General features: G+C 34.9%; 1 protein-coding gene across 8 annotated transcripts in view; it reads left to right on the top strand.

Annotated features, from left to right (window-relative positions):
* The window catches only part of LOC123536182 (coiled-coil domain-containing protein 1-like), a 44,028-nt gene that overhangs the window by 3,818 nt on the left and 13,589 nt on the right, over positions 1-26,621 (top strand). For 4 of the 8 annotated variants that reach the window (XM_053527970.1, XM_045319130.2, XM_053527972.1 and 1 more), the window contains exons 3-11: positions 8,602-8,688; positions 14,290-14,364; positions 15,340-15,411; positions 20,044-20,130; positions 21,700-21,780; positions 23,042-23,164; positions 24,585-24,665; positions 24,968-25,060; positions 26,501-26,545. In XM_053527970.1, the coding sequence (XP_053383945.1) occupies positions 8,602-8,688; positions 14,290-14,364; positions 15,340-15,411; positions 20,044-20,130; positions 21,700-21,780; positions 23,042-23,164; positions 24,585-24,665; positions 24,968-25,060; positions 26,501-26,545 (744 nt within the window). The remainder of the gene's footprint in view (positions 1-8,601; positions 8,689-14,289; positions 14,365-15,339; positions 15,412-20,043; positions 20,131-21,699; positions 21,781-23,041; positions 23,165-24,584; positions 24,666-24,967; positions 25,061-26,500; positions 26,546-26,621) is intronic. The other 4 variants (XM_053527969.1, XM_053527974.1, XM_053527973.1 and 1 more) reach the window with 2 other exon arrangements.

The following is a 26,621-nucleotide window of genomic DNA, read 5'->3' as shown; positions in this document are numbered from 1 at the left end:
CAGGAATACACAGAATGTACGCCGCAGGAGTACACAGCATGTATGCCGCAGGGGTAGTACACCGCAGGCTCATTTGCATGTGAAAAGTGTATGTGCCGCGTACATGCTGCGTACTATTTCCCGCATGCTAAATTCCTCCAGCGTACATCCTGTGTACTATGTAGTCCACAGCATGTACGCAGCAAGTAGTACGCAGCAGAGCTCATTTGCATGTCAAAAGTGTACTACAAACGTACTATCGGTGTATGTGCGGTGTATATCCTGCGTACTATTTAAAGCCCTTGATTTCAGTACACATCATGTACGCATCATATACACTGTATGTACACAGCAAGAGTACGCAGCAGGCCTTTTTCTTCTGTAAGGGCTCCCTTAATAAAAAAAATAAATAAAAAAAAAATATAATTTCCGACCTACGGTACCTACCCTAATTTTTTTGAGCATGTTACCAGAAACAAAGAATTTTTTTAGGCCTAACAGTGATTTTTTTTGCCCGAAAGGAAAAGGTCCGGTACCGGATAGATTGAGAAAAATAGCGTTTTTTTTTTTACTCAAATTGGGAATTTTTATAGTTAATTAATAACATCATTTAGAATGCTTCTTCCTTAAATTCCATGTAAATATCATCAAACAAACTGTTTGAATGGTTAAATCATGGTGAATGTCAATGTAACTAAGTTTTCCTTCTGCAGTCATCAAAATGCAAACTTAATTTGGTCATTTGGGGAATTTTTGGATGATAATTGGGAAAAAAGATTGCATTTCTCAATTGGAAAAGGTCCTTTTAGGGGTACTTTATAAAGAAGGAAAAAAATCCCTGCAGGCTAAGTTATATCCGGGGGCTCTCAGTTTGTCCCATCAGTCCCCTCCATCATCATTCTGTCCAATAAACATTTAAACCAGTCACTGAAGGGTGTTTACTGCAACTTTTACTGCAACTTCATACAATAATCAGGGCTGGTAAAATCAATTGTCCCACTTGCTCAGCTTGTCTCAGAGCCCATACGGACATGTTGAATTTCTTGCTATTTTAGTATATATCACCATTAGACAGACTGCAGACAGAACACTCATTCTCACTCAAGTACGACATCCCATGTCTTCTATATTCCACGACCACTAGCAGGAGCATGGAAGCCCGAACTCACCCATGATATGCATTAATATCTCATCTTATATTGCTTAAACATTTTGCACATCAAGTGTATAGCTTCTTGTTCTGATTTTTCTTGTGACAGAATCTGTTGCAAGGAAGGGCTTGGATAAACAACATGTCTTCAATTAGATCGAAGTATATTTCATTGCACATATTTTTTTACAAATGCTCGTTTGTTACAGTACACGTGTGTTAAATTTGCAACTGTATCGCATATTTTGCCAAACAAAATCTTTTTGTATCGACGAAATAGTATTTTGCTCACAGTCAGTCATGAATTACTTGTCTTTAAAGACGACACCATTTACGAGTCCGAATTGCCAAACAGGGTAAGTAATACATGTTACTCGATTTAAGAGTCATACAATACTTATAATTGGGCAACAGTTATATAGTAAACATTACATATGAGGATTAAGAGTTTCTGTCAACCATTTTTTAAGGCATAACAGTAAACGCGTATATTTTACAGGCGTAATTTTTACAAAACCATTAAATTTTACGAGTCTCCTAAAAATTGTACAATTTACAATAAGATCTCAACCGTACTGTTAAATTGTGGTTTAAATTTTTGGAGAAGGTGTTTGTCTTTCCAAGTTTTCGTCATTTTATGAAATCATGTAAATATTTCTAGTAAAATTTCTAGACCAAACAACTTTTTTCACCACTTACGAGCCCACCATATACGGGACACTGTCCATTCCCCTGCCTATTCTTATAAATTCTCTTCGTTCTATCAGCTGTTATTTGCTTAATATTGAGCCTTAGGATTAATAAAATGTTATTCTGGAAGAATGTAAACAACCCGCCATGTTTTTGAAAATTTTTACTTTCTGAAATTTGTTCATACCAGGTACACTGCTTCAACAAACAATAATTATGTTATTGTAAATAATGTTTAAATAATAAGATTATTTAATAGTTAAAAAGATATTTACTTTCATGTTTGAATACAGGTAAACTTATATTGCGACAGCATGAGTAAGAGAAACGTGCAAACAGTTACGTCCTGTAACTGGTTGATTTGTCCCGTAAATGGTGAACATTATTTTGGTTAAGTAGTTCGGTGCAGCTTAATCCCGATGCATGCAATTCAATAAAAACACATAAAGTATAGAGTAATTTGTATTTATTTGAGGAGATAAATGTCATTTGGAACAGAAACATGTATCAACTGCATGGCGTTTGTCCTGAAACAATATATTTTAAGAATTAAACAGTTTTTCCAAGAATTGTCATATATATGACGTAGTCCAAACTGGAATCTAGGCAGATCTGGAATCTGCCTAGACCAAACCAGAATTCCAGTTTGGTTTAGGTTGATTCCAGATCTGCCTAGACCAAACTGGAATTCTAGTTTGGCTAGACCCTTTCCGGATCTGCCTAGGCCAAACTGGAATCTTCTTGAAGATAGATAATTATCCATAAGTTCACTGAATTTTTCTTTTTGTTTTGACATTTTGTAGCCAATAAGACTCTCAAACTTGTATTACATCATAAATTGAACATAACATTTATGCAATGATATGTGAACTTGAAAGTATACATGGGCAATATATACGGTTACATCTTTGTTTATTTTTAACGCCTTAATTGGTAATTATTTATTTTACTTAACCAATTAAGGCATTTATATTTATCTTTTGTTCTTACCAGTATTCTTCAATGCTTTAATGCAAAAAATATAAACCAGAATATTGATTTTCATCTATTACAAATAAATTTTTTTAAGAAGTTCATACCAAATATTCCAGTTTGGCCTAGGCAGATCCGGAATCGGTCTAGCCAAACTAGAATTCTAGTTTGGTCTAGGCAGATCCGGAATCGGTCTAGACCAAACTAGAATTCTAGTTTGGCCTAGACCAAACTAGAATTCTAGTTCGGTCCAGGCAGATTCCGGATCTATCTAGATTCCAGTTTGGATTACAACATATATATGTGGTGATAATGTATGAAAATAAGAATTACATAGGCAAAATTGTTGACAGTGATAATGAGGATAGTGAGGTAGAAGTGATCACACTGGCCATAGCTTTATCAGATCAAGTGGTTCCAACGTTGTTTGAGCGGTGAATTTTACGCCGATCAGATGGAGAAATATGGCCGATACTTCAAATTTCCGGTATTGTAAGTATGATTTTAAGGAATTTCTACCTGTTTTATAACAAATCAAATGAAAACGATGGGTGCACCGGGAGCGCAAATATGTCTATGTTTTAGCACATATGTCCATTTAGCTGAGATGTGTGCCGTTTATTCAAACACTTCTGTACAGTTCGGCGGGGAAAGGAGATTTTTGACAGTTTTTGACAATATCGTATGAAATACAGTGTTAATCGGGAATAAGTAACTGTTAAAACACTTTTTATGTAAAGGGCTATCTCTTTAAACAAAACGTGTGTATTTTCATAGAATTATTCAGCGTTATTTCTGAAAAATCGGCTGAAAACCTAATACAACGCCGTTTCGAGTGGGTCGTTATGCAACGCAATCAAGTGGATACCGTTCTATGTCTTAACTTGCGAAGTATTATCCGTCTTAAAAACAGTCATTCAAGCCTAACAATGAATACATTTAGTGAGATTTATAGCATTTTAATATCCCGCCATTTCTAATATATTGTACATCGAACAATATCGTTAAGTAAATAATAGTAATAGTTCGTAAAAACAAGAACCAGTTCACGGATATCTATCTTCTCCGCGAATGGTACTGAACAGCATACCAAAATCGGGTTGACTCTTTAAATCAGTATAGTTAAAGTTGGTTACTTTTTACTCCCTTAAAACCAATACATTGAGATTTCGTTACTAATTTGTTGTGCATTTAAGCTGTTCATTCAAAATAAATAAACTTTGGTCCTTGATATAAGTATTGATCAGTTGTTTGTACATATTTCATTCATATTGCTGTAGTAGTTTTCGTTTATTTTCAGAGAAATTAATCACAGAGAACGTTAAAATTGGCCTGGGAAAAGACAAGATTTTATTAATTTTGTCCTCCATAAAACAGAAACGACGTAATAAACATCTATGGTCGCCGTTCAAAAATGAAAATACAAATGAAATACAGACACCAATGAAAGAAAATAAACCGGACCAGCAATACTAATAGAGATGTACCACAGTTGTACTATTTAATTTTCTGTAACCAAAGAAGAAAAGCCAATAGGTACTAATTCGATTTGATAACAGTTAGAAATATTGCAAAATAATGTGTCTTTTGCTTTATTCACTTTGACTGAAGACAGGGCCCGGCTGAGGGGTCCATGCCCCCCTCCCACCCATCAGTTGGCCGAGAAGTGACTTATACTCATTAAAGTTGCACCTCAAAATTTAGACCCAGAAATGCACCAGAGGCCACCATTTCATACCTGTATTTCAAAATTTTCCAGGGGGAGAACCCCTTGACCCCCCCCCCCCACCCCACGATCAAGAGGGGAATATTGTCCCCTCCAATATCTCCAAATTTAAACCTAAAATGCACCAGAGGCCACCATTTTATGCCTATATTAAAAAATTTCCAGGGGAGTTAACCGTACCCGCCCCTGACCCCCTACCTAACATGGGCAAAGGCGCCCCCTCTAAAACATTGCGCCTCGGCGTTGATGTCTTTGTTCAAGACTGGTGAACAAAGACTGGTGCCCCCCCCCCCCCCCCCCCAGTCAAAAATGTCTGGATCCGGCCCTGCATTGGTGTCTGTATTTCATTTGTATTTTCATTTTTGAACGGCGACCATAGAGGTTTATTACGTTGTTTCTGTTTTATGGAGGCCAAATAAAATCTTGTCTTTTCCCTGGCCAGTTTTAAGGTTCTCTGTGATTTATCTCTCTGAAAATAAATGAACGCTACACCAACAATATGAATGAAAATATATACAAACAACTGAATAATACTTTTATCATGGATCAACATTTTTTTTATTTTGTATGACTGGCTTAAATGCACAGTAAATCAGTGGAAATCGCAATGTATTGGTTTTAAGGGACTAAAAAGTTACCAACTGTAACTATACTGATTTAAAGAGTCAACCCGCTTTTGGTATGCAGTTCAGTACCATTCGTGGAGGAGAAAAATATCCGTGAAATGGTACTTGTTTTTACGAACTATTACTATTGTTTACTTAATGATATTGTTTGATGTTCGTCCTTGCATTATGTTTTTGTGTTGATGTGTTTTGACAATGTCCACAAAAATATGTTAAATGTTAAGCTAACATAAAAATGTAAAAGTACAATATATTAGAAATGGCGGGATATTATAATGCTGTATAACTCACTAATTTTATTCATTGTTAGGCTTGAATGACTGTTTTTGAGACAGATAATACTTCGCAAGTAAGACACAGAACGGTATCCACTTGATCGCGTTGCATGGCGACCCACTCGAAACGGCGTTGCATTAGGTTTTCGGCCAATTTTTCAGAAATAACCCTAAATAATTCTATGAAAATACATATACTCTGTTTTAAGAGGTAGCCCTTTACATAAAAAGTGTTTTTTCAGTTACTTGTTCCCGATTAATACTATACTTTATGCGATATTGTCAAAAACTGTCAAAAATCTCCTACCCCCGCCGAACTGTACAGAAGTGTTTGAATAAACGGCACATATCTCAGCTAAACGGACACATGTGCTAAAACAAAGACACATTTGCGCTCCAGGTGCACCCATCGTTTTTATTTGATTAGTTATTAAACAGGTAGAAATTCCTTTAAATCACACTTACAATACCGGAAACTTGTAGTATCAGCCATATTTCTCCATCTGATCGGCGTAAAATTCACCGCTCAAACAACGTTGGAACCACTTGATCTGATAAAGCTATGGCCAGTGTGGTGATGTGTATGGAGAAGAGTGGAAAAGTACAGGGACGATTTAAGTGGCCTAGAAGAGAAGATAGAATTTGGATAAGCAAGAAAAATGAGCTGAAAACTATCGAGGAACCTAAAGCGACGGGCAAAACATGCAGGAACTTTAGCATAGATAATGCAATGGAATACGGACTGTAGGTCTCCTGATCATTTCTTGGGGCAAAAAATAACATAATAGTACATGAACAGTTACGTGTTATGGTTTAAACTTTTATATTGTATTTAAACTGCTTAATGTTACTGTTTTTCATTTCAGTCAACTAGAAGAAACTAGTGTATTAGATTCTTTCACATTATATAGATTTTCTTGTAACCATTTACGGGACAGATACTTTCATAAGGATATATACTTTCATAATTGTGTTACAGTTTTATGTTATGTTCACATTATGTTATAGATGTTCATAAAGTTATTATGTTTTGTTACAACAAAATAGTATAAAAGATAGTGTTTCAATAAGGCAATACTTCTAAAATATATATTATCATTTACGGGACGATCTTCTGTATATGTGAAAAAGACACTAAGAAACTGTTACAGTTACAAATTTCACACAGTGCTCTTACTGTTAGTCATGCTTTTGTGTTCAGATATGTGGATTTGTTAGCATATTTTGCACTTTTAAGAGGAATTTAAGAAATAAATACACTGTTGATGTACATTTTTGTTCAAATTTTCCTTTACAAATTGTTACTATGTTTTCATCTTGATAAGACAATGACTGCCCATTTGAAGAAAAGATAAATGGTAACCCTAAATCATTATAAATATATACATTAAAGTATCATTACTTAATTGTGACATTTCATCAGATCTGGAGATTCTGTCACTTACGGGACAATCTAAAACCATTTACAAGTCCTAAATATTTTTTCATTAAATGACATGCGGTAAAATATAAAACATTTGTCACTTGGATAATAAATTGGCACACACTATTAAGAATTTATCAGTAACAACAGCTTTTACCTGCTTGTTCATAGTGTAGATATGTGGCTTTCGTCAGTTACGTGTTTTTGCAAATAAAATTCAAGTTTATTTGGTGTGAACTATTTTACCCCATGGTATTTTCAAAATGGACAAGTTAATGGAAGTTCAACAGTTGATTCCGATTTCAAGATTATCATGTAGTAAGATGATACAAAGTTTAATTTGACATGAGATATCAGAACTGCGATACTAAGGGTACAACTTAAAGAGCTTACATCTCGAAAATGACGGAAATTATTTTTGGTTCAATCCAAAGAATCTATCATTGAAAGAAAACTAAGACATCTGTACTGGTAATATTTCATATTTAGATTGTCGAGATACTACTTATTGTGAAACATAATAGAACATAAGTGTTTAAAGATGTTCAATTTTTAGTTCAGGAATATATGAAATGTCGTGGTTTGATGAGAATGAGTGAGAAAACAGCTATTGGCAAAAATGGAAGTCAGTCAAAATCAGATTTTGCAATCCTAAAATAAGAATAATGGATGATCTTGATTGGCAATATTCCTTTATACTCATTTTTTGGAAAAACAGGACATATCATGTGATGGTGTGTGTGTCTGTCAGTCTGCACATGTCCACCACTGGCTTACAACTTGGCATATTATAGGTAGGTGGCAATGAGACGATATACAGAGCACAAACAAATGGGGCAGTAGGTCAAAGGTTAAGGTTACAAATTTATTGAACTCAGTGGTCAAATCTTTCAGTGATATTTTGTTCTGGAGCATAACTTAAAAATCTTTGCAGATACTGACTTGAAACATGGAATATAAGTTGATAATGGGAGGATGAGCAAGACATAAACACCAGGACAGCGAGTCAAAGGTTAAGGTCACAAATTGAGCTTAAATCAAAGGGTAAAGAATTTAACCTAAATAACTTTCAGGCATATTGACTTCAGTCTTGGCATAAAGGTATGTGGCAATGAGACATTTTGCAGAGCACATGAACCAGACTGGTAGGTCAAAGGTTAAAGTTACAAACAGATATCAAAGATCAAATCTTTCTTTCATACTTCATCAGTATAACTTGCAACTTTTCAAGGCATTGAGTACTATTGACTTGCAACTTTGAATATTGGTAAGTGGTGATGACACAATTAAATTTACAAAATCCATATAAATTCAGCCAACATCATACACCACCTCTACAACCCCAGCATATCCCCATTTTAAGCCTCAACAGCTTTTTGTTTTACTTTAAGTTAGTTTTTTGGGCATGTGAGCTCCTTTGCCTCATAAAACTAGCTCCATACATCCATACATACCCCCACAACCCTGCCCATTCCTACTGTACATTACCTTCCCCCCCACCATAACTCTTTAGACCTAGAATATTTAAGATGATATCCGATACAATAATAGATTGTGAAGAGTGACACAACAATCCTGCGATAATTGATGGCAGCCCTTCATACCAGTAATCATTTCTGCAAACCTGCTTAATGTGGAGAGAAAACATGTACTAAAAAATTAAAAAATATTTTCCTATGGTATCTATTCAAGTTTATTCGTACTTTTTAATATGATATGTGCATATAAGCTAGAGATTTGAAATGACTTATAATTTACAGCTGTTGAACATCTTGATGCAGATGAAGATGATGATGATGATGATGATGACATGGAATTTGAAGAGAGGGAGAAAAGAGATTCTCAAGGCAAGAGTTATTGTCATTCAAATAATAGAATCTACCATGAATTCAAATATGTTTTAATCTGACTTTGCATGAAAAATACTCCTAAACCTTCAAAAAGTTAAAACAAGATTAAGCAGAAAGGATGCTATAGAAAAGCAAAAAAATTTCATTCCTACATATTCGACAGGAGTTGGCAAAACATGTCTTACACCCCCAGGTATGGGATGGCTCTTGTGCTGTAAAAGATGACACAGTGAGCTTAATTCATGAATGTGTAGATTTATATGCTAATGTAAGAAAGTATTGCTTCAAAGAAAGTCATTTGTTGTATTTTATTATAAACAAAGATACAAAGTTTAGTATATGGGGGCTATATTGGAGTCAGCATGTCTGTCCATTGGTCTGTTTGTCCACTTGTCCGAGCAAACATGAGTACATATGTTGGGCAACAAGGTACTTTCTGTCGCTTTTTTAGCTCACCGTGTTGTGACACGGTGAGCTTTTGTGATCGCGGCATCTGTCGTCCGTGCGTAAACTTTTGCTTGTGATCACTCTAGAGGTCACATTTTTCATGGGATCTTTATGAAAATTGGTCAGAATGTTTATCTTGATAATATCTAGGTTAAGTTCGAAACTGGGTCACGTGCTGTCCAAAACTAGGTCAGTAGGTCTAAAAATAGAGAGACCTTGTGACCTGTCTAGAGGCCATACTTTTCATTGGATCTTCATGAAAATTGGTCAGAATGTTTATCTTGATGATATCTAGGTCAAGTTTGAAACTGGGTCAACTGCTTTTAAAAAGTAGGTCAGTAGGTCTAAAAATAGAAAAACCTTGTGACCTCTCTAGAGCCTATATTTTTCATGAGATTTTCATGAATATTGATGAGAATGTTCACCTTGATGATATCTAGGTCAAGTTTGAAACTGGGTCACATGCAATCCAAAAGTAGATCAGTAAATCTAAAAATAGAAAATCCTTGTGACCTCCCTAGAGGCCATATCTTTCAATGGATCTTCATGAAAATTAGTCAGAATGTCCACCTTGATGATATCTAGGTCAAGTTTGAAACTTAATAACGTGCGGTTAAAAACTAGGTCAGTAGGTCTTAAAATAGAAAAACCTTGTGACCACTCTAGAGGCCATATTTTTCATGAGATCTTCATGAAAATTAGTGAGAATGTTCACCTTGATGATATCTAGGTCAAGTTCAAAACTGGGTCACGTGCCTTTAAAAACTAGATCATTAGATCAAATAATAGAAAAACCTTGTGACCTCTCTAGAGGCCATATTTTTCAATGGATCTTCATGAAAATTGGTCAGAATTTTTATCTTGATATCTAGGTCAAGTTCAAAACTGGGTCACATGAGTTCAAAAACTAGGTCACTTTGTCAAATAATAGAAAAAACGACGTCATACTCAGTTCAAAACTGGGTCATGTGGGGACAGGTGAGCGATTCAGGACCATCATTGTCCTCTTGTTTTGGTTTTTTTGTGACAAAGGAAATAAACGTCCATTCGAAAGAACATGTGTCTGTTTGTCTGTTGTGTCCACTTTATTATTACAGCTGAGAAGATTTTCACATGACAACATGCGGAGCACAGAATCCAGGTTACTAGTTCCAAAGTCAAGGTCACATTTGGAGGTCGAACGTCAAACAGCTTAATTTTGTGTCCACACTGTATTGTTTAAACTGCCTAAAAGATTTTCATAAACTGACATGAGTTTTTTACCTTACCAAGAAGACATGCAGAGTGTACAACCAAGGTCACTAGATTCATGGTCAAGGTTATATATGTATTTGGAGGTTATAGGTCAAATAGTTTAACTTTGTGTCCATTCCATATCCTCCTTACCATTGGGAAGATTTCCATAAAACTAGCATTATTTGTTAACCTTATCAAGATGACCTGCAGAGTGGACAAACCAGGTCACCAGGTCTAAGGTCAAGGCCAAACTTGGCAGTCAATTGTCAGATAGCTTAAATTTTGTCTCCTTCATATCTTCTAAACCACAGGGAAGACTTTTATAAAACTAGCATCAATTGTTTAACTCACCAACATGATGTGCAGAGTGCACAACTTAGCACAAGGTCAAGGTCACACTGAGGTCAAAGGTCAAATTGATTTTTTTGTCCACTTTATGTTGTCTAAACCACTTCAGTGATTTTCATAAATAACACTTGCATCACTTGTTTACATCATCAAAACAATACCAAGGTCTCTATACAATTTCAAGGACATTGTCAAACTTAGAGGTCAAAGATCAAATAACTTATGTGTCCGCTCCATATACTCCTAATGACTGGAAGGATTTTTATAAAATTAGTAGCATCAGTTATTTACCTTATCCAGATGACATGCAGAGAGCACAAGCTAGGTCATAAGGTCCAAGGTCAAGGCTGCACTTAGAGGTCAAAGATAAAATAGCTTAAATTTGTGTCCGCTTCACATCCTCCTAACCACTGGAAGGAATTTCATGAAATTAATAGAGCCAGTTATTAACCTCAACCAGATGACATGCAGAGAGCACAAGTAAGCTAGGTCATAAGGTTGGAGGTCAAAGATCAAATAGCTTAAATTTGTGTCTGCTCCTTATCTTTTGAACCACAGGAAGGATTTTCGTTAAACTAGTGTATTAGCATCATTTGTTAACATCATCATGAGAACTTGCAGTGTATCCAGCCCAGGATTTTAGCTCCAAGTTCAAGGTCACACTTGAAGGTCAAAGGGCATAATCACAACATTTTGTTGTCTCTGTGAAAGTGGCAACTGAGGGTATTAATTCCCCTGTTAGCTCTAGTTTCCTATTATTTGAAGAATATAGTGTGCAAGAAAAAGAATATATTACTGGTCTTGTTACTGCTGGCTTCTGAGTTACAGTCAAAACATGTTCTCATCTGCACCTAAAACTATTGAGAGTTTATCAAATGCCGGATTCCTTTTGTGTTCCATTAAAATTTTGGAAGCGCATACTGAACTTCTGTCTCAAATACCAGCATCTTTAACTAATTTGAACTGAAGAATCGAGGTAGGTGGATGGTCCAGCATCCAGTGTCCATTGTGAACAATTACCATAAACATTTCTCCACTGAAACTACACCAAACTGTCTGTAGCATCCTGGCAAGGTCCTTTCTTAGTTTTTTTGTTTTTTTTTTCAAATGGTTTCACTTGACCCTTTTTATAGGGCTGCTTGAGCTAAAAGTAGAAAAACCTTTAAATGATTTCATTTCTTGAACTACTGGGTGGACCCATCATCAAAATTAGTCTGTCCTCTCCCAATATTGTTCAAATCTTTTTAGGGGCTGCTAGAGCAAAAATAGAAATGGTCAAATAGAAATACCTTTAAATGATCTCTTTTCATGAACTCCTTGATGGATCTTAATCAAACTTGGTCTGTATCATTTTTAGTTCATCTCCTAAATTTGTTGGGGTCACTCAGCCCCTTTAGATGCCACTAGATCTACACAGATCTAAAAACTGGAAAACCTTTGAACAACATGAACCAGTTGATGTATTTTCATTAAACTTAGTCTGCAGCATCATTATAAGATCTTCTCTTCATTTTTGCCGAGCCTGCTTGCGGAAGCGAAGACATAGTTGTCCAAATGGCTGTTCGGTGTATGTGCGTGTGTGTGTGCGTCCGTCCGGATTTGTTTGTCTGGACCATAACTTTGACATGCATGTAGCAATCTTGTTTATATTTGGTTAACCTCAGTGAGACGGAGTGTCATGCGCAAACCCTTGGTTCCTATCTCAAAGGTCAAGGTCACACAGGTCAAATTCAAAAATGACTTTGTCCGGAGCATTTCTTCTTCCTGCATGGAGGGATTTTGATGTAACTTGGCACAATTGTTCACCATCATGAGATGGAGTCTCATGCGCAAGAACCAGATGCCTAGGTTTAATGTCAAGGTTAAAGGATACAAGAATGACAACTTTGTCCGGAGCATTTCTTCTTTGTGCATGGAGGAATTTTGATTTAACCAGGCACAAATGTTCATTACCATGAGACGGAGTGTCATGCCCAAGAACCAGGTCCCTAGGTCTAAGGTCAAGGTCACACTTAGAGGTCAAAAGTTAGATACAAGAATGACTTTGTCTGGAGCATTTCTTTTTGATGCATAGAGGGATTTTGATGTATCTTGGCACAATTGTTCATCATCATGAGACGGAGTGTCATGCGCAAGATCCTAGAATTACTTCCCTTTGTTGTTACTATAAATAGCTTATATTCGTAATTTTTTTATTACTGGTCGTAGGGAAAAATCAAGACCACTTTTCTGTAGCACAACATGCATGTAACGTCCAATTTTCAGGTGTATTTTGACCTATATCTACTGGTGAGGATTTTTGTGTGGACTTAGATCTTTTTTAAGATTTACGTCCCTTTGTTGTTACTTTAAATAACTTACACTGTAACTTTTTGCAATCTCTTTTTTATTTGCCTCATTGAGACAAGAGTGTCGTGTGCAACTCCCAGTCCTTTTGACAGCTGGCGGGCTCGACATGTTACCCGTGGGCATCTAGTGTTCTAATGGTGGCACTTAGCCTGTTTTGTGGGACACCAGAGGTACTAGTAGGAATACCTTTAAATAACTTCTTCTCATGAATCTCTTGATGGATCTTCACCATACCTGGTCTAAACTTTCTCCTGTTCAAAGTCCTCTGTTAAATTTCTTCCAATGATGGGCATACCAGTTCATATATTCAAGGTCAATAAGTCAAGGTCAGGTGAGTGACTTAGGGTTTTTTAGATAATAATGATCCTCCTGTTTTCTTCAGCGGTCAGGTTCCAGTTGTTCGAAACATTAACATGCTGTTAAGCTAACTGCCTGTCAAATTTTAATTCAAAATACTAGTCTTGGTGGAAAACACTAGTACGATGTTTTCATTGTAGGGATAATGCATGTTTTTTTGTGTTATAACATCTGCAGAATCCCGAGGGATTGGTTGGTGCCCGAGCCCGTTACATGCGCTAATTCTAGCTATTCTAGCATAAAACACGTAAAAACTGATAAATGAATACAATGTCACTCAACGTCATTATATTTCCAAGAAATGCATGGGAATGTCTGAGTTGTTTTTATACGTTGACGTCTTTTTGTTTTGAATTATCCGTTTTGGGGCCGAATCACGTTTACGCTTTGCCACAGAATGCGCATATATAAAAAGGTGTTGTAACAGCACGCGAGTGCGAGGATCTCTCTGTTAACACACGTTTCCTCTCCTGTTAAAACACCCCTAAAAAGTGACAAGAACAGCAGTTTTATGCTAGAATTTAATGTTTATACAATTATTTTAATGTTCAGACATTTTAGTGTTCATAATCTTTAACTCACACTTTCGTTTTTCTAAGTTTTTTTAAAATGTAGGAACATAACTCTAAAAGTTAATCGACTCTTAGCTTAATCGGTTGTTAAAGTTTCAAACAACTGGGTCCTGGTCTAGTAAAAGAACCTTTCCAGATTAGCAAAAACTAACAAAATTTCCAATTTGTATGTGTTTGTGATTTGTTTTTCCAAAATTATACATGTTTCTATCAAGTTGGTACTCAGAAAAGACATAAAAGACCCAAACGAGAATGAAACAGAAATTAGTAATGTTTAGTTCAATTTCAGCTGATAGTGATGACGACGACGATGATGATGATGATGAGTTTGACTTCATGGAAAAGGAGAAAAGAGACACTGAAGGTGAGACTTCTTCATATAATAACTGATAGTAACTGAAACACCAAATTTGAGCCTTTGAAAAATAATATTTTTTTTTTACTGTCCCAAGACATAATTTCAAAAAAAAATTATTTATAAAAAAATGTCCCAAATTTTAGGAACATTGATTTACCATGCTATTTCTTCATATCTGGATAGTAAAGAATTGAACATGTTGAATATCATGTGTTTAAACATTAAGAGTCACACAGTAATTTAAATGTTTGACATTAAGGTAGTTCTGCACGTTTGGATCAAAATATTTTCTACTATGTAGAATTTGATTAAACTCTGATTTTTCAGAACTTCGGAATTCAGCAAAAAAAAAAAAGATGGTCGTGGGCTTGATTTTTTGCTAAACTGATTTGAAAAAAAATGGGTATTACGCAATTTTTCATAATGGGGAGTCTATGGGAAAATCACCACTTTCATAGCATTTTCGCGAATAGAAATTTTTCTACACTGTAGATTTTAATGAAACTTCTCACAGTTGTAAATAAACATATGGACTATAATGCGATGGAATAAAATGCATAGGTCTGTGTGCTTATTTTTAAGGTATCTGACCATGATTAAAGTGACCCGCATATTTTAACTTTAGAGATGTAGATAGTAACAGTGCCATTGTAATAAATTTACTCACAGGTTACTATTAATTCATAAACTGATTTTCATTTCCTTACACCGAATTTAGACATTATTCTACGTTTTCCGGATAAATGACTTTACATCTTCACTTCCGGTTTATCAAACGTGCAGAACTTCCTTAAGTATTTAGCATTATGTATTTTGCATAATTATGCTGAATAAGTATTGACAATTCAGTCATAAATGTTATTTTTTCTAATTTACTGAAAAGGTAAAATTCGAATTTTGCGTACAAAAAGTCATTAGATCTGTGTGTTATGATGAAACAGTATAATAGAATGCTCCATATTTTTAATCTGAATGATGCAGAGGATGATGATGATGGTGATGATGAAATAAATGAGACCAGAGAACATTCCAGAAAAAGGAGAAGTCTTGAAGGTAATAGACTTTTTAGTTTGTGTCAGGATGATAGATAAAACTGTGCTGTTGGCTAATTTAGGCAGGATGATAGATAAAACTGTGTTGTTGGCGGAAGTTTAGACATGATTAAAGTTAAAACTGTGCTTTTGGTTGCTTTTTGTTTGTTTGTTTTTGGTTTAATGCCATTTTTCAACAGTACTTCAGTTATGTAATGGTGGCAGTTAGCCTACCAGTGTTTCTAGATCCTGTAATAGTCTAGTACGTACCTGTTCTCCACAAGTAACTTGCAACTTTCCCACATGAATCAGAGATAGAGGACGAATGATTTCAGACACATTGTCTTTTATCAAATCCTCGCGGAGAACTTAAACCCTGCCCAGGGATCAAACTCATGACCCCACGATCCAAAGATCGGGTTTTTGTTTGCAGTTTAGAAGGGATAATAGAAAAAACTGTGCTGTTGGCTGAAGTTTAGACAGGATCATAGATAAAACTGTGTTGTTGGCTGAACTTTTAGACAGGATAATTGATAAAACCGTGTTGTTATGATAGAGCTAAATGCTCAGTGACTGTTGTTGATGCGCTGATGGGGAATCAGCAAAATTGATGAATAACACCAACTCTGTTTTAAATGTCTTGTATTGAAATCAACACAAATATAAATAACAAATAAATAATGAGTTCCTTCGACAATTAAATCTTGACTTCAAAATTAATGTCCAAACGGTTTTCCATATAAAAGTTTACTTTTTACACAACTACAGGTATTCCTGACATAAATTTCAACTCTGCAGAGATTGTCTCAGTTCTTACTTTCGAGTCCTAATATTTTCTCCTTTTTTCTTCATTCAAAACCATGCTTTATATAGCATATTATGTTGGCAAGGAAACATATGCCAAAAACATTTCTTAACCAAGTATTTAACAAGTATAGACTCTTACAGTGAGAATTAGTCAAGACAAATTTCAATTTGTATAACAGTTAATCATACATAATCATTATATCAATCAACATTATAATGAGCATAATAGCAGTGTTTTTAACACAATAAAATTATACAGTAAAAGCTAAAACATATTAGGTCCAGGTTAAAACATGTCTGTAAATTAGTTAGAAATCTTCTAAGAGGATAATAATAAGTTTAACAAAATTGGATTTTTCTGAAAATACATACTCTAATAATATAATTTTGAGAAAATCAAGTAATAATTCCTATGTTTAACTTCTGAGAGAAATATTGTCACAGAAAACCTTGTGACATTGTTGGCTGAAGTTAGGCAGGACAATTAAATAGATAAAACCGTGTTGTTAAACAACACTGAAGTTTAGACAGGATGATAGATAAAACCGTGTTGTTGGCTGAAGTCAGACAGGACAATAGATAAAACCGTGTTGTTGGCTGAAGTCAGACAGGACAGTAGATAAAACCGTGTTGTTGGCTGAAGTTTAGACAGGATGATAGATAAAACCGACTTGTTGGCTGAAGTTTAGACAGGACAATAGATAAAACCGTGTTGTTGGCTGAAGTCAGACAGGATGATAGATAAAACCGTGTTGTTGGCTGAAGTCAGACAGGACAATAGATAAAACCGTGTTGTTGGCTGAAGTCAGACAGGACAATAGATAAAACCGTGTTGTTGGCTGAAGTTTAGACAGGATGATAGATAAAACCGTGTTGTTGGCTGAAGTCAGACAGGACAATAGATAAAACTGTGTTGTTGGCTGAAGTCAGACAGGACAATAGATAAAACCGTGTTGTTGGCTGAAGTCAGACAGGACAATAGATAAAACCGTGTTGTTGGCTGAAGTTTAGACAGGATGATAGATAAAACCGTGTTGTTGGCTGAAGTCAGACAGGGCAATAGATAAAACCGTGTTGTTGGCTGAAGTCAGACAGGACAATAGATAAAACCGTGTTGTTGGCTGAAGTTTAGACAGGATGAAAGATAAAACCGTGTTGTTGGCTGAAGTCAGACAGGACAATAGATAAAACCGTGTTGTTGACTGAAGTCAGACAGGACAATAGATAAAACCGTGTTGTTGGCTGAAGTCAGACAGGACAATAGATAAAACCGTGTTGTTGGCTGAAGTTTAGACAAGATGATAGATAAAACCGTGTTGTTGGCTGAAGTCAGACAGGACAATAGATAAAACCGTGTTGCTGACTGAAGTCAGACAGGACAATAGATAAAACCGTGTTGTTGGCTGAAGTCAGACAGGACAATAGATAAAACCGTGTTGTTGGCTGAAGTTTAGACAGGATGATAGATAAAACCGTGTTGTTGGCTGAAGTCAGACAGGACAATAGATAAAACCGTGTTGTTGGCTGAAGTCAGACAGGACAATAGATAAAACCGTGTTGTTGGCTGAAGTTTAGACATGATGATAGATAAAACCGTGTTGTTGGCTGAAGTCAGACAGGAAATAGATAAAACCGTGTTGTTGGCTGAAGTCAGACAGGACAATAGATAAAACCGTGTTGTTGGCTGAAGTTTAGACAGGATGATAGATAAAACCGTGTTGTTGGCTGAAGTCAGACAGGACAATAGATAAAACCATGTTGTTGACTGAAGTCAGACAGGACAATAGATAAAACCGTGTTGTTGGCTGAAGTCAGACAGGACAATAGATAAAACCGTGTTGTTGGCTAAAGTTTAGACAGGATGAAAGATAAAACCGTGTTGTTGGCTGAAGTCAGACAGGACAATAGATAAAACCGTGTTGTTGACTGAAGTCAGACAGGACAATAGATAAAACCGTGTTGTTGGCTGAAGTCAGACAGGACAATAGATAAAACCGTGTTGTTGGCTGAAGTTTAGACATGATGATAGATAAAACCGTGTTGTTGGCTGAAGTCAGACAGGAAATAGATAAAACCGTGTTGTTGGCTGAAGTTTAGACAGGATGATAGATAAAACCGTGTTGTTGGCTGAAGTTTAGACAGGATGATAGATAAAACCGTGTTGTTGGCTGAAGTCAGACAGGACAATAGATAAAACCGTGTTGCTGGCTGAAGTCAGACAGGACAATAGATAAAACCGTGTTGTTGACTGAAGTTTATACAGGATGATAGATAAAACCGTGTTGTTGGCTGAAGTCAGACAGGACAATAGATAAAAGCGTGTTGTTGGCTGAAGTCAGACAGGACAATAGATAAAACCGTGTTGTTGGCTGAAGTTTAGACAGGATGATAGATAAAACCGTGTTGTTGGCTGAAGTCAGACAGGACAATAGATAAAACCGTGTTAATGTTGGCTGAAGTTTAGACAGGATAATAGATAAAACCGTGTTGTTGGCTGAAGTTTAGACAGGATGATAGAATAAAACTGTGCTGTTGGCTGAAGTTTTGACCGATCATAGATAAAACTGTTATTGACTGATATTCAGACTGACATAGACTTTAAATTTTGTGGTAATACTGATGTAAATAAAAATTTGCTACTTTGTTGTACAATATTTTAGCAGCGTAAAGGCACTGTGAATACAGTTATAGGGAACTGAATAATCTGAAATCATATATATTCACAGGGAATATATTTTTGTGGATTTTATTGTTTCAAGAATCAATCAAAGAAATTTAATCCTTAAATGAAAATGTGAATTCTCGTTCATTTAAATTTCAAAAGTTGAAATTCAAGAATTCACATCCTCAAGACACGGCTGTTTTAGTCAAAACAATAAAACTAACAAAATTAAATGATTTGATAGTTTTTGGCAATTTTAAAGTAGTTCTGCAGATTGTTTAACCAGTAGTCATGGCATAACTTCATTTACCAGGAAGACATAGAATAAAACCAATATCTGGCATACAGAAAGGAAAATCATACAATTATGTCATCTAGTGTGTAATTATATGAAATAACATTACTTTCTTTCTATAGAAAAAACATGATAGCAAAAATGTTGATTTGTGACATAATTCCAAATAATGTATTCAATACACTTGAAATTAGCAGATCTTTTATAGCACTGGTAAATGATATACATTTTTTTCTATCTTAAATATATAAACAAATTATTTTTATTTGACACTTTACTGGACAATATGTTGATTAATGAGCCTGGAAAGTTTCATTAAAATTTACATCAAAGGAAATTTTTGTTCACACATGTCATCAAACTTGGGATAAATTTTCCATAGAATACCATTAATATTACAAAAACATACTGTTGTAGATTAGGAGCAACATAAAGCAACGTTGCTTTTGTGCAAAAAAGTTGTCAAAATTTTTTAAGTAACGTCATCCCATCCCACCTAAAATGTCTTGTTCATTCACAATCGCTTTCTCACATTGCAGTGCCCAGGATCACTTGCGTTAGGTCCAAATTTTTCAAGTTAGTCACACAAAAAATTGTACCACCCTATCTATTTATTTTGCTAAATTGTCTTTAGTAATTTTTTGATTCTGAAGTTTTTAAAAATCAGAGTTTTAATCAAATTCTACAGTATAGAAAAAAATTTAATCCAGTCGTGCAAAACTACCTAAAGTTAGTAAGTCTAAATCTAGATGATGAATTGGGGCTGAGAACTTCCTAGCATTTTTTTTTTTTGCTACTCTTATTTCCTTACCAAAATTTGATACTAAAATTTAAAAGACTTATTTTTAGTGCCGAACAATTTTTATAATGTTCTTAACTTATATATACAGATGATTTCAACGTAGACGTAGATGATGCTGATGGTGATGACGACGATGATGATGATGATGACATTAGAGAAAGAAGGAATGCAGATGGTAAGGGAATAATACATGTTAAGAAATACAGTTTTGTGCAACTAAACTGTTTTAGCTCTCTAACGAAAGTCTGTAGAACTATCAGATACCCCCTGGCATTGGCATCAGCATCAGAGTCGTGTATAGACTCCATGTTTATGATTCTCAGCTAGTTCTTAATCACCCAAGTTTATTATTCATCAGAATGAAACTTCATACATACCTTGATAATACCAACTGATTGACACAGGTTTCATAACTAAAATCACTGCCTTCATTTTGATGAAATTATGCTCCTTTGAAAGTTTCTGTTCTGAGCCATTTTCTTCAACGGAATTCTATTTGCAAAAAACTGCTAAACAGCATGCAGTTTGATAAAACAGTAGTTTTGATGAAACAAAACTTGGCATTTTCTCCATTTATGGGCTCTCAGTTTTTAGGCCATTTTTTTGCAAAAGTGAACCTTCTCCTTTATCATAATGTTAAGTGAGCATGTTAGAATGAAAATTGATACAGCCTTTTTGTTGTTTACCATCTTATTTCAAGTTATTTATAAATCTGATGCCCTCATGGTTCAGTTCCATCACAGCTTAAAGTTCTCTTAACCCTTGTAAAATAATGCGAAGATCTTGATTACGTAATACATAAACTTGACTTGTCATATAAGAATTTGATGCTGATCTGCGGCATCATTTCTATACCCGGTAAATGGTAATGAAATAAGTTTTCTAAAGGTTTCATATTATACCATTATGGTGTTCTAAGTGGTCTTCTGTTGGTAAAACTCAGTGCTCCATATGCAAAAAAAAAGATAGAGGATATTACATATTGAATTAGATGTCTACACACTCCTATGTTATTCCGTGGGATGTATTACTTCACATATTTTAACACTATTAAAACAAAGTCATCACATCCACCTATTATGTTTGGCGCCATACATGCGCGATTAAATAGTGCTTTCCTATTTAATCTACTTGTTCATATAAAAGACATGTTAGAATCAAAATGATACATAGCTGAACCATGTTTTCACATATCTCAGTGATACAAATCAGTGATACGCCTAGTGTATAATTCACTCGGGCTTTGTCGTCGTGAAATTATTCCGCAAGCGTACAACCTCATCATATTGTTTCATCATTTAAAAACATGGTTTTGCTATATATTATTTCTTAATTATACACCAGCACTTGTCAAAAGGTAAACATCTAGTAAAAGTAAGCTAAAGACTTACATATTTGTTTGAAAGAATGATTTTGGTTCATAATATGAGCCGTGCCATGAGAAAACCAACATAGTGGGTTTGCGACCAGCATGGATCCAGACCAGCCTGCGCATCCGCGCAGTCTGGTCAGGATCCATGCTGTTCGCTTTTAAAGCCTATTGGAATTGAAGAAACTGTTAGCGAACAGCATGGATCCTGACCAGACTGCGCGGATGCACAGGCTGGTCTGGATCCATGCTGGTCGCAAACCCACTATGTTGGTTTTCTCATGGTGCGGCTCATATATAAAGCTGTTTGTGTTTGTGTCTGAAATATTGCTACCAGTAATTTCTAACACTGAAACATTGTAATTTGTAATACAGAGGACTTTGATGAAGATGTAGATGACGATGATGATGATGATGCTTTTGACTTGAGGGAAAGGAGGGATTTATATGCAGATGGTATGTGACATTTATTTGTATTTAAGACACTTTTGAGGGGATCATGCATGTTTTTCATGTTATAACATCTGCAGAATTCAGAGGAAATGGTTGGTGCAAGGGTACAAACGTATCCTGAGTGATTTTGAAGATGTTTATATCACACGGAATGACAGTGCTAACGCTATTCTAGCATAAAACGTGTAAAAATCTATAAAATGAATACATTGTCAGTCAATAAATATTTAATTTCAGTGAAATACGCGGGAATGTCAGCATTGTTTTATCACATACACATCATTTCCTTTTGAGTTATCCGTTATTGGGTTGTTGTACATTTACACTTTGCTATGGAACGCTTAATATATGAAAAGGTGTTTTAAAAGCATATAAGCGCAAGAACCTCTCTGCTAACCTACATTTTCTCTCCTGTTAAATCACCACCGAAAGTGACATGAATAGCAGGTTTATGCTTAAATATGTATAAGGCCGGTAATTCTAGAAATTTCCTTAAGCTTGCATCCAATTTCAGATTAGACATTCAAGGCCAAATGTGTTAGGCAAAATATACTGATTTACATTACAAAAAAGGAAGATTTCTTTAGGATTTTTCATTCAGTCACAGTGAAGAATGATGTCAGCATTGTACGACACATACCCTCGGAAAATGCTTGATAGATAAAAGTCTGTAACAGGGCTGGAAAGACAGAAAAAATAACCAGACATGAAAGTCCCGGTAATATGTGTACGTCAACTTCATGTTGATGATGTATAAAGTTCCATTTCAAATGAATGGAAGATACATCAGCAGGTGATTACACAATGTTCTAATGTAATATTTCAAAGTCCAAAGAAGGGCCAGAATTCTAGAAAAACTAACTGGACATGAAAGTCTTGAAAATATGCTTGTGTCCACTTCATGTTGATGACATATACCAAATTTCATTTCAGTTGGATGGAAACTGCAGGTTGAGTTGAATACATAATGTTTTGATGTTGTTGTAGTAAGGGGCTGTAGTTTCAGAACATAATTATTGGACTTGAAAGTCCTGACAATATGTGTTTGTCCACTTCATGTTGATGATGTTTACCAAGTTTCATTTCAGTGGATGAGAAGTGTATGAGTTCAGTACAGATGGGCAGATGAACTGATGGACAGTTCAAACACTATAATTAATGCCTTCTGATTTTTTGGCACCCGAAGACGCGGGTTTTTTATTTTTATAAATCGAATAAACTTTATTTGTAACCTTACATGGACTTTGATATTTGCTTTTTCTAGATGATGGTGATGATGATGACAATGATGAAAATTTATCAGGCAGAATCAGACGTGAAGAAGATGATGATGATGATGATGTTGATGATGATGATGAAAATAATCTTACAAAAAGAGATGCAAGAGGTAAAAATGTTTCAGAAAATAATTACTTTGTGTAATAGTTGCTTTACTGACAGGCTGCTATTTTTAGGTTTGGATAATATTTCCTTTGGTTTATTATATTATTATAACGGAAACAGCCTTGAAAATCATATGAAGATGTTTTCTTGCACACAGGACTGTGGTTTCAAGTTGAAGTAATATAACCCTTGCCTGCAAAACCCATCTGGCACCCTGTGCAAAATGACTCTCTTGCTGTTAATGACAGCTAACAATTCATCCGTATAATATATATCATTTATGTAAAGTTTGATAGAAATCAAATGCCTTTAAAGTTACTCTTAGTTCCTAATAGTATATTTCCCGATTAAAAAAATAATTAGTTTACCGAAAATACATAACGTTATGCTACAAATGATAAAACTAAACCAGAACTAAACAGTTGCATTGTGCATCTTTGAAACGTCATGACATCATTTCTGTTTACTGACATTCATTTGAATAATTTCCCCCATTTTGTTCCAACTACGAAGCCCAAATTCTGTAAACTTGGAGAATACATTTAATATATATCAGTTAAGAAATAAAGGTCCAGGACATTGCAAAACTTGACCAAACATGTCGGACAGTCTGACCATTTTTGCTCATCTCAAAATGATCAGCATGCAGGCAGTGGTGTTTTAAAAGGCATCTATGATAATACAGATGAGTATGATAACACCTTTACAGATCCTACCTGTCATGTATTACAACACCTGTTCATAAATTTGACATTTTAATCCATGCAAAAATATAGTATTTTCAGTATAAAATACTGAGTGATACTTAATTTTATTATCATATTGTTAAAAGTATTTATTTTTGGACAAAAAATCAACTGAAGCGGTTGAACAGCAATGGTAAATCATACACATATAAATATATCCTAATTGTCTTTGTTGTAAATAAACATTATAACATTGTGTCTAGTCTGGCTACCGAGTAGATAATCTTCTTAATTTTTTTAAAATAATTTCTCTTATATATTCTGACCAATCTTTCAGCGTTTTGAGAAAAAAAGGGACATAATTATACAAAATTTGAATAGCCTCCGGAGTTATCTCCTGTGAACAAAACACAGAGTCTGAACACAGACTATAAATTGTGTCTAAAGCTGTCTAAGGCTGTTTTTATTTTCCGCTGAAATGTGTGAGTGCAAGGGAAATAAACTAATAGATATGTTTGCTTGTAACTACTTGCTTGAGGCAAGAGTTGTCATTCTTTCAAAAAAAAAAAAAAAAGGTATGAATAGTTACCGGAACTTTTAGAAATCAATTTCTAGTCTCTCTTTCTGGTGTATCTGTCTTTAAATATTTAAGGGTCAATGGTATTGAAACATTTTCACAGAGTTACAACTTACATTTAAAAACTGTAGTATCAAGAAAGAAAATCATGTCCTTTTAAGGTGATTCTAAAGATGATGATAATGATGATGATGATGATGATGTGGAAAACTCTGAATCAGATAAACAAAAGAGATCTGAAGGTAAGTAAGATCTTATTCACACTTGATTAACTCAGTTACCAAAAGGAGAAATAGACAATTTCTTAACAGAGAATAAGGTTTTAAAAACTCCATTTATATGGGAAAGATCAGTAAAGTTTCAAGTTTTCTTATCAGAAGAATGATATTGAAGTTGTAAAAACCTGGAAATTTAATGTGTTTGTTTACACTGGACACATTTCCATGTATGAAGTGAGATATGCACTTTTAGAATATGACTTTGTTTAGATGCATGTAATAATTGTGTGTATAAAAAGGTAAAAGAAGTTATACATATATTACAGATGATTCTGATGAAAGTGATGATGATGAGGATGATATATCCCAAAGTAATTCAGAAAATATTAAAGATTCAGATGTACAGAAAAGGTCAGAGGGTATGTACAACCCACATGTAGATTTGACTGGGTTTTTAAGTTGTCAGTATTGATGTCGGTGGTGACCAACACAGGATAGAAATGCATCAAAACAAAGTCCTGATACATTGGCATATCAACTTGAATTTTTAAAAAAATTTAAGAAACAAATTGTACTATGTATTCAGCAGTAAAACAGTAAAAGTCTTGCCACATTTACTCCAAAACCGTACAACAAAAGTTAAGATGAACTACCAATAACAAGAGTTTTCACATACACAAAACACCAGAAATAAAACATAAATGAAAACATGTACAAATCTGATTTGTAATGTCTGACCCAATCCTACTGCAATAGGTAGCTTAAACAAGGGGTATATAGTTTTGCTCATTACTTCATCTGTCTGTTGATCCATCATTCAGCAGACCATTTGGTTTCTGATCAATATCTAAAGCTTGGTAATACAGTCGTTAGACTTCATAGAATGATTGCCTATGTTCAATAGTTTTGGGGGGCAGTAGGCCGAAGATCAAGGTCACAGTCACATGCTGAAATGGTTTTTGCTTTAGCTTTTAGTTTTCAAACTTCCTGGTATGATTGCCTTTTATCAGTTACATATATAATGTGACTCCAACTGTTTTGTGGGTCAGTAGATCAAAGGTTGATGTCGCAGCGACTTATAACTAACAGCAATTTCCACACAATTGCTTTGCCCTTCAGTAGTCAAACTTCAAGGAATGATTGCCTGTGGTCAGTAGATAAATCATTTTCTGTCTCGGGGGTGGGTAGTCGGTAGGTCAAAGGTCAAAAAAGGTCACTGACTTTGACACTGTAAATAATTTCCTTTCATTGAGTAAATACACTTTGGCTTACAGATGTCAAACTTTAAAAGACTTTAGGTTCAGTATGTCAAAGGTCAAGGTCACTATGATCACTAGACTGAAAACATTTTCCAGTTGATAATTGAAGAACACTGGCCTACAGTCATCGAACTTCATAAGATGATTGTCTGTGGCCATGATATAAACCTTTTTTTCCGGGTCAAAGTGACTATGAGACTGAAAATGGGACAGGCTATCATCGGAGGCATACATGTTTTATAAATAGGTCTTGTTTATTTTTAGTTCATTGAATTTTTCAATGTTCATGCAAAAATAGGAAAGAAAATCGGGATGCCAAAGAAATTTCATAAATAGTTTGTGGTATTCTCCAGTTACGTTATGCTGATGCTCCAAATTCATTCTCTTGTGATGATGGTGGCACAATTTTTTCTTATTTATCCAAAATAGCAACTTTATCAAGAAACAGAAGGAGTTTCCTATGTATTTTCAAGAAACATTCATATATCATAAATTTATATTACAAATTTTATGAAAAATAGATGTCTTCTAAGTTTATGTGTCAATTGAATAGCAGTTGAAGGTAATATGATGTTGTTTCTTTTTCATATCTCCATTCAGATAATTCCGTTGAAAATGATAAAAAGGGAAATATTGAAGATACAGGTATGTTTAATCTTCTGTTTGATATGATAAGGCTTTTGATTGTATATAGTCTGACCAGCATGGGGACAAAAAAAAA

This window comes from Mercenaria mercenaria, chromosome 17 (genome assembly GCF_021730395.1).
Source record: "Mercenaria mercenaria strain notata chromosome 17, MADL_Memer_1, whole genome shotgun sequence".
NCBI lineage: Eukaryota > Metazoa > Mollusca > Bivalvia > Venerida > Veneridae > Mercenaria > Mercenaria mercenaria.
Note: the sequence above shows the minus strand (reverse complement) of the source record. Positions and strands in the feature narration are given on the sequence as shown.